The sequence below is a fragment of the Malurus melanocephalus genome, unplaced genomic scaffold (assembly GCF_030028575.1).
Source record: "Malurus melanocephalus ecotype Western Australia unplaced genomic scaffold, MMel_1.1 scaffold_28, whole genome shotgun sequence".
Lineage (NCBI taxonomy): Eukaryota > Metazoa > Chordata > Aves > Passeriformes > Maluridae > Malurus > Malurus melanocephalus.
The window spans coordinates 518,324-527,837 of NW_026623260.1; the positions used below are offsets into that span (position 1 = coordinate 518,324).

The 9,514-nt window shown below is 53.3% G+C and overlaps 1 protein-coding gene across 1 annotated transcript; it reads right to left on the minus strand.

Moving 5' to 3' along the window:
• Nucleotides 1-6,200: 6,200 nt before the first annotated feature.
• On the minus strand, nt 6,201-7,361 carry FOXE3 (forkhead box E3). Its single transcript, XM_057390511.1, has one exon. It carries the CDS (start codon nt 7,359-7,361, stop codon nt 6,201-6,203), a length of 1,161 nt encoding a protein of 386 aa, XP_057246494.1.
• Between the last annotated feature and the right edge of the window lie 2,153 nt (nt 7,362-9,514).

Sequence of the window (9,514 nt, forward strand, 5' to 3'; positions counted from 1 at the left end):
CTTAAGCCCATATTCTGGGTCATTATCCTTTTCATGTCTTCTCTGCCATCTCAGAAGATGCTTCAACGGGGAATTTTCAAGTTCTTCAATAAACTTTGTCCTCCAGAGCGGGCTGGATTCTTGCCTATTCTATGGGGCAATTCTCCTCTGTTGCCTCCCCTCCCCCTGTGAGCGATAATCCTGTGCTATTTCATGCTTGGCCAGACAATTAAGCCCTCTTGCTGCTTGGCTCTGTCTTTGTTATGTATAATTGTTCCAAATAATTAGCCACTATTGCACGCTATTCTGAAACTACTTTGTATTGCAATTATACTTCGAGGGTGAGCATCAGCTTTGGGAGAATCCAAGCAGCAGACAGCCTGGAAAGAAAGCCGGGGGAGGATGGATACGTGCTTAAACCAACACTGCGGAAAACCTAACAATGAGCAACCAGGGAGGTGCAAATGTTGCTTGGGGAGGGTCTGCGGCCGGTGGGGTCCGGGTGGGGTGGGCACAGGGTCTGGCCACGATGTCACCTGGCTGCCACCTCGTGGGTGCTGCCCACAGTGCAGGAGGCAAAGCCATTCCACCGCTCCCCTTCCACCACTCCCATGGGGACTCCAAAGGAGCATTTCGACCAAGTGGCCGCTTTTGCCATCTCCAGGGAACACGAAAGTCTGCTGGGGTGCATTTGGGGTCTGGCAAGAAAATGTTCCCTAATTGYGTCTTTGGGATGGCAAAASTTGTGRTTTCTTGAGGGTAAAGACTCCAAAYGATGRGATTGGTTGGGCAGCCTCCTGTTTTCCCCGGGGTAAAAACATCTCTGTTATGGAGAAGTGCTGGGTGGGATGCTCTTGGGAGGGAGTTTCAGCTCCATATGGGCATCTTTCTGAAACCGAACATAATGAGGCACAGAAGAATCCCCTTAGSTTTACCTAGTCTCCTGTCTCAAGCAGAGAATATCTGAAAAGGGTAWAACCAAGATTTGGGTTGACCTGACTTGCACAGGTGAATGAAATCCTCTGCTGAAACCCATGGCCTGCTCTGAGCCAAGAGCCAGGGTGGCCAGTGAGTTTGGACAATTTTGTGCTTTTTAAAATCCATTTGCTCCAGCCAGAGTAAGTCACTTGAAACCTCCTGAAAATGGGCCCACAGATTTGGTTTGGTTTCCTGATCACCTGATTAGCAGGGGAGTTTTAAAACCAAGCTAAGACAAATCTGGTGCAGATGGAAAGCACCCAAAACATCTGAGGCCATCGAGTCCGTTCTCTGCARAGGTCATACACTGCTTTTGACTCAGCAATGCTGATGCAAATAGAAAAAGAACTTTTCTCCCAGGCATGAGTGGAAGTGGCTAAGGTGCAWYTTTTTCACCCTGAACTGCCACRAGCCACAGCTGCTTGGTGGCTTTGRGATGGCACAATTGATTCATTTCATTCCCAAACCCAACTGCTGCAGTGTGAGCAGTTCAGCAGCCTCAGCACACAATCYGTGGAATGACTGCAGCCCAGATGCTCTCCCAAGGGCTTGTAGGTGCAGCTCTGCCAATGCTCAGGCTCTGCTGCTTCKCCTGGAGCTTTGGGTGCTGTTGAGAGCCAGGCCAGCCCCCAGCTCTGCCGTTCAGACATCGTGCAGAACATTTCAAACACAAAGTCAGGCTGGCAGCGAGACTGGCTCTGCTGAGGAGTGATCTGCCATCRCCGACCCCTCCCCTTCCATCGAGGGCACAGATTCTCACTCTGCTTCCTCTCAATTCCCTGTTTTCATTCTAGGGAGAGGAGCTGCAGGGCACAGCTAACACAGCCCAATCCTGTATCCTGTGCCCCACGATGGCTCAAGAAAAAGGTAAAAAAAGGTATGGCCAGAGAAACTCTTCCTCTCTAAAACCTCTGCAGAGTGAGAAACTGGTGTTTCAAGCCTGGAGGTTTCATCCAGCCCACTGTGTTCATAACGACCATCCCTGTACAAACCTGACTGTGTCTCACCCTGACCATACCCCAAAGCTCCCCATGTCCCGATCCCCCGCAGCCTGGACATCCCTCAGAGCCGGGGTGCTGCCGGTACACGCTGAGCACCCCCCGGGAGCCGGGAGCGGCTTCCCAGGGCTTTCCGCTGGAGGTCAGTGTTGGCCTGAGCACGCCGGTTGTCACTCGGGCCATCCCTGCCCTGCCACCCCGGAGTGAAGCGGCGGAGAGCAGCGCAGCGTTGTTCTTGCCCTGYACAAACACAGCAGCTGCATCGCCTGCTCCTGTGGAGCTCAGAGTCCTTATCYGAACTTTCCAAATAGAAAGGATCTAAACGTAACATAGCAGAAGTGGTGATCGACCCCCAATGCCTCGAGATGTAGCTCAGAGCTCGGGCAGTGCTGACTCCCAGATGTTAATTTGCTGTAAACTCATTATTACCTGGCAAAGCCAATCTCAGCTGCACCCACTGCTCATCTCCCCACCGCTATCTGGCTTTACTGACTCAATCTGGACCTCCAAGAAGCACCACTGAATGTCTTCAAGCTGTGTATTTGCAAAGGGCCAAGCCTTGCACAGCAAATTACAGTGTGACATTCCCAGCACTGTCAGTGAACAGCTGGCAGCATCCAGACAAAACCTAACACTACCACAGGGAGCCSTAAGTTCTTCAGGAAATGTGTTTCAACTAAAATTTCAGCAGGTGCAGTGTTWGTAACAGGATGGAAAACGCTATTTATAGCTTGGGGATCTAATCTGGAAAGGGCATTTCTTAGTCTTGTTTGAAGCTGTTGGAAGGTGGTACCAGCATGAAGCGTGCAGAATGCTGTTGTGCACCGACAGACACGGTGGCTCATCTGGTCCTTCCTGGGCAGCCAGTGTTTCCCATTGAAAAACAAACATCTTTTCAAAGTGGCAGCTCATTTTGGCTGTGTATTTCTGAAGGTGCAGCCTGAGTTGTTGAAATCAGCCTCCTTTGCAAAGAGTTGCTCCCTGAAAAGTCAGGCACCACTGACCAGATCACCTCTAAATCTCTCTGGTGCTCAGGATCATTTCCACCTCCCCCATCTGGATCTCACGGGCTGGGGACAGTGCTCTCCCCACCAAGAAAAGTCCAGGGTACCTCTTGCCATCACCCTGAGGTATGGCATTCTTTGTACAATCTCAGAGAGCACAGAAAGTTTTGCCTCTGTCTTTCGTGTGAGCTCAAGATTGTTACAAYTGTCATTACATAATATTCCCTAAACTCCCTAAATAAAGAGGGGAGGATTTCAAAGGAGACTTGGTTTCACAGCTGAAATCTGAGTGATAATTACTCCTGTTTCATTCAAATCCKTCTTATTCACTCAACAGTGACATCGAAAAGACACTAAAACAGATGAAAGGCTCAGGTATAAACTTTACAAAGCTTAAAACTACTCTGTCCCAGGGAGGCTCATGCTTTACATGACACCTTAATCCTACTCATTTGCTAGATTCACCCWAACTGTAAACAAAGCTTTGAAATGGAAGCTTAAAAGCCTCGTTGGGATACATTAATTTAACCAAGAAGACACTCTTAAGGCATTAGTTTAATGACAATCACAATACAAGTTGCCAGAGTTTTGTGCATGTGAGGATTAATATCTASAGGGGAAAGAAGAAAAGGGGTTTGTTCCCCCTGTTTTCCAGCTGTTTGGCAGCACAAGGCCCATGGTGAGTGTATTTTTTTTGATGCTTGCAGGGGGCTCTGGGCTGGGGATGTGTGTCAGACAGGGATACACGGGCTCCTGGAAGATGTGCAACCCAGTGCTGCACACCAGAGGTTGTCCCGACACACCAGGATAGCGTCATCTGCTCTCTCCAAGCCCGGTTTTCAGGGATTCAGTCCACTGTGGTGGCTCTTGTTTCACACCAGCTGAAGAGACCCCTCTTGCACAGGCACAGGGGTGGGAGGGTTCCCTTGCAGACACATTCCTAAATCCAGAGCTGGATGCCRCTCTCCAGAGAGCCCCATAGGAGGAGGACACAGGCAGCTGAGGAATAGGAGCAAGTCACAGCCCAGTCCCCCKTCAGCCCAGCCCCCATGGCTCCACCGACACCTGAGCTCACACTCAGAGATCCCAGGAACTCGGAAAGCCCTTTCCAACACCAGCTCCCTGCTGGCTGCAGGTCTCCAGGGTGACTGGGATGAGCCAGCTCAGCTTGGTYTGAGTTGTCACAGTTTGGCCAGCTCCTCCCAGTGCATCCCACCCAGAACCACGGCGTCTCCAGCCCACCCCCTACAGCCAATATTGGGATTTTTTCATGCTGTACCTGGCTGTCCCCAGCCTCAGCAGCCCTCCTGCTCAGGGTACAATCCCAGCGGAGTTGCAGCCCCATCAGCCGGCAGACCCAGTGCTTCCGGCACATGTCTGGCTCTGACACCCTGGGTACTTAGGCAAGATTTCAAAAGTTCTTTTGTTAGCAAAACAYTGCAGGAACGGGCCCTGGGAATGAATGTGAGCTATGACAAATGTCCTTTCTGCTGACTGTCCTTGCAAGTGATGATTTCAGCAGCCCCCTAAGTGATCTCTGCAGGCTGGGTGTCACAGGCGGGCATGGCACTGCGCAAATTTCCATTAGACAGAAGATGTCTGCCTATAGATATGGTGTGGAGAGAGCCAAAGTATTTCAAGGCATGAGYTCTTTCACAATGCCCTTTCTGAGCAGGGTTATTGCTAGGGAAAAAGCACAGAAGCTGCTGCTGGGACCAGTGGGAAAGCTGAAAGGGTGAAACTGGAAGGACCAGAGAGGAGACTCAGCACTCAGCAATTCAGCTGAAGGCAGCAGAACAGAGTTAGGCCAGTTTTAGAGACAGATGGAGCCCAAATTTTAAGGAAGCTGAGAAGAAAAAAGCATTTTCTTCCCTTCCCTTTCATATTAACCCCACTCTCAATTTCTATGGAGAACACAGAATGARAGAATGAAAAGCCTCAAGGTCCCAAGTGGTGGAGAAAAGCTGAGTCTGTGGGTACCTGCCTGCACACCAGCTTTTGGCTGTGCCCAGCAGCTGAGGAATGAGATGCTGTTTTGTATCAAAACTCAGCTGTCATCCTACTCCTTAGAGAGAAAAATGCAATAGGGACTACAGAAACTGCTCTGCTTCAGAAGACACCCTTGAAAAATGGGAGAAATCCTAGCAGGGCACTTTTACCTGAAGGATCTTTAAATTTAGAAAAATCTAAATCCGGTGATGGAGAATTCTCCCTTCAAACCTTGTCAGGGGTCTGGCTGGGAGTCCTGTAAATAAATAGCAGCAGCCCAGCCAGTGAACAAGTTAGAATTTTAATTKATTTTGTTGCTTGGAAGAAAAACTATGATCTCCTAACTTGATGTGTTAAATCGGAATTTCACCTGCAAAGGATTCCTTGTAGGGAAGATGCATTTTTCTCTACACAAATGGAAACTATCAAGTCCACTAAGAGCTGCATGGGCAAGCCTTGCAGGAGTTACCATTTGGTTTTAAGAAAATCCTAATAAAATAGAGAGCTTTAGGAAATGTCACTAATAATGTGTAAGATGTGGTGGTGTCACAACAGCAGCACAACTCCATCTCCCACCAGTTACAAGACTATAATTTCCTCTTGCCAAGATCCATCCAGAKCCAGAGGAACAGCAGCACTGGTCATGTTGGAAGAAAAAGCTTTATTTTAAAAAAGTCCTTTCTAACAATAAAAGTATTTTTTAAAAATAGTAAAAAGAAGTAGTCAAGTTGGGGCTTTCTTTTCCTACAGGGAAAGGAAATGATAAACATCTTAAATATTCATTTAAAATCCAGTGAACTTTTTTTAGTGGTTTGAGGGGTTTTTTTTCATAACTTTAATTCCAGTTACACAGGAGGCACTCAGGGAAGAGAGGAGAAAGCCCATTTGTGAGAGAGTTCCTGCATGTTCCACCATGCACCCACCTCCTGAGCGYGCTCCTCCTCGCCCTGGGGGTGCCCAGAGCACAAGGGGCACAAGGGCAAGCGTGGGAAGCCCTGCCTGGCAGGTGCAGCCAGAGACCACCTTTTCCAGGAGGAAATGGAGCAGAAAAATAGATCACCTTGCTTCCACTTCAAAATAAGCGATCTCTGCAGACTGGGAAAGAGAGGAATGGAGTCCTCCCACATGAGTGTGTCCGCACACAGCCGGAGCACTGACTCCACCCCGGCTGACCCCCACGGCAGGGACAGTCCGCTTGTCCAGAGCCGCTCGTGGGAGCCTGGGGATGTCCAGCCAAGCCCCCCGAGCCCCATCACATGTAGCGCTCCAGGCCAGCGGGGAAGTTGGGCTGCCTCATGTAGGTGTTGCTGGAGCCGAACTGGCCGAGGGGCGAGGCGGAGAGCCCCAGGAGCTGCTCGCCGTGCTCGGCACAGGCCGGGGGCCGCATGGCCGGCAGGGCCAGTCTGTTGGGAGCCCCGTAAAGCTGCGGGCTGCCGGGCGAGTAGCTGCCCTGGGCCACGGGCAGGTGCGGGGGCGAGGCGGCATAGGGGTACGCCAGGGAGTTGGGGCCGGCCCGGCCCAGCAAGCCGGGGCTGACGGGCTGTGCCTGGAAGCAGGGAGGCTCGGAGCTGCCGGCAGAGCAGGCAGGAGCCAGCTCGGCTCCGGGCAAGCCCAGMGACGGGTGGCCCAGCTCGGAGGGCGGCGAGGGTTGCAGGGCCTGCTGSCCGCTGATGAGGCTGTCGATGCTGAACATCCTGGGATGCTGYGCCGGCGGGGCTGTCCCGGCTGCGTACGGGTGGAAGACGGTGCTGGAGAGCTGGGGGCCGTAGCCAGGCGAGCAGAGGGCATTGGGGTAGGGCGCCGTGGGTGCCGTGGGSCGGCCGGCGGGCGGGGGCGTGAAGGCGCTGGAGTTCTGCATGTAGCCGGGGTAGGTGGTGATGTCGGTGCGCTTGAAGCGCTTCCTCCGGCGCAGGAAGCTCCCGTTGTCGAACATGTCCTCTGCAGCSGGATCCAGTGTCCAGTAGTTGCCCTTGCCGGGGTGTCCGGGCTCCCGGGGGATCTTGACGAAGCAGTCGTTGAGGGTGAGGTTGTGGCGGATGCTGTTCTGCCACTTCTTTGGGTTCTCCCGGTAGAAGGGGAAGCGCTCGGTGATGAACTTGTAGATGCCCCCCAAGGTGAGCTTCCTCTCGGCGGCGTTGGCGATGGCCATGGCGATGAGGGCGATGTACGAGTACGGGGGCTTGCCCCGCTGCACCGGCCGCTTCCTCCGGCGGCCCCCGGCGGGAGGCGGCGGCTCCTCGGGCGGCGGCGGCGGGGCCGGGCTGCTCCCAGCGCCCCGCGGCTCCGGCTTCACCGGCGGCGCCTGCGGAGACCCCCGCGGGGGCCCGGGGGAGCCGGGGCTGGCCGCGGCCGCGGGGCTGGGCGCCGGCAGCGTGCACATGCCTCGCAGGCAGGGGAAGCCGGCCGCGTTCATATACGGCCCTCGCCTTCCTCCTCCTCCTCCTCGGAGGATGGGGGGGAGCGGCGGGAGAAAGAGCCCCCCCGAGGGGAGGGGAAGGGGAGAGGGAGGGGAAAGGGAGGGGGGCAGGCTCGGCGGCAGCTCCCTGCGCTGGGGAGGTCGGTCCCGAGCCGCCTGGCAATATATAGGGCGCTCGCCCCCCCGGAGGGGCGTGCGGTGCCGGCCCGCCCGGCCCCTCTCCCCCGGCGGGAGGAGGAGGCCCCCGGGGAGGGGTCCCGACTCCCACGACTAAATCCCCCAGCCTCTCCTGGGGTTCCTTCCATAGCCATGCCCCCGAGCGGTCCCTCCCCCGGGGGTCCCGGGGCCAGCGCTGCGGCCGGCTCTCCTGCCGGCCCTTCTCCGCGGCGCTTCGCTTTGCTCGGAACTGGTGCTTCCTCCCCGGAGAAAAACCAAACAAAACGAGTTCCGACGTCCAGCCCGGGGCGAGTTTGGTGCCGCCGCCAGCCCCCAGCGGTAGAGCAGGTAACCTCCCGCCGTGACCCCTCCTGCGCTTGAATTTCGTTGTCTTTTTCCCCGGTGAAAAGCGCTCAGAGGTGGCCCCAACGCAGCGCCAGCAAGAGAGAGAGGCTCTCCCCAAAACCAAGCCCGTCGGTTTGGTTATTTTGCAGCTTGGTGAGACCTCCTAGGTAAGGAAATCCTGGGAAAAGGGTTTTTATTTTTCCCAGGAGAAAGGGAAATRGTCTGCAGAGCTCAGGGGTGCCCGAAGGCAGCTCCCGCAATGTGAGCAAGGGACGTGGGACGGGGACGGGCACTTTGGAGATGGACAAGAAAGTGAGGGTCTCTTCATGACTGAGAGAATATGAAGCTGAAGAAAGACTCCAGACCCCGAATTCCCTACTGGATTTCAGGCAAATCTTCATTTCTCCAGAGGGAGTTAGCCAGGCAGAGCTGCAGCCTTCCATCTCCGGCATATGCTGCTACCAGGGCTGAGAGCTGCTGGCTGCTTTAGTAGCATCAAAAAAACTGTGAGCTTTCACACTGTGCTCACCAACTGCTGCCGAGAGTGATCTCAAATGCCTGCCCAAGGARACCCCAGCCCAGAGCAGGCAAAGAAGGCACTGCATAAGGGTGGGCTGACAATCCACGGGGAACAGTCATGGCCAGATCACAGCTTTAGGGGCAGCTACGTCTCCATGTCCTGGGGACACAGATAGAAAAGTCTGCCACGAATGCAGTGTCAGATCCCTTCTTATGTCCCGCTGGAGTAAAACTTTAAGCCTTCAATTTTGTAACTTGTTTGGAAGTAGCAGAATTTCCAGTAGCAGAACACGATGAAAGGCTTTTTCCACAGAGGCAAGCAGGTGATTTTGACTGGGTCCTCTCATCCTCCTGCCTTCCTTTTTAAACTAAAGCACTACCCAGCCTTTTGGAAAAGTGTCTTCAGCCCTTTCCTTTGARCATTTCCCAGTGATTTTAAATTCACCATCCAGGTCATCTCCCACCATCGCTTGTGCCCCTTCTTGTGCCTACATGTGGTTTTGTCCTTGCTTTATTTTTCCTGCAGATATTTGTGGCTCTTCTTTCACCCTCCGGGGCTCAGGCTCAGGGAATCATAGGACACGTCCTGGTCTGACAAGTGTTGTCGCAGTTAACTGCCTCAGTTTCCATTCTGCCACATGAGGATAACAGGAGGGTAGGTGCTGGCTGGAGGACAGAGAGCAGGTGGAAAAGGGTGAAACACAGCCTTGGAGAAATGTGCCTTTCTTCAGACACAGGTCTGCAGAGAAGAAAGCGAATGAAAGGCACAGCTGGGACAATTCATTCACCTTGTGAAAGCCAAGGGAAAAAACCTGGAAGATTCATATTTCTCCTGAAGTGTGCATTTAAATCAAGCAACTATCTGAGTGGAGGTGGATAATTTCAGCCTGAGGATCTGACTTTTACACTTACTGAAGAGGGCAGTAGGACAGATACTCAAGATCTCTCCCCCACCTGGGGGAGACGGAAACCCTCAGCTTTGCAAACATTAGCTGGTGAGATTTTCATGCTGATGCAAGGATTTTAATGTGTTCTGATCTGACAAGAATGGGTTTGGGAGGGAAAAGGTTTATGGAGTTCAAAAGAGGAAGAATTTTTCTCAATCATGTCAAACAGACTGTACTTATCAC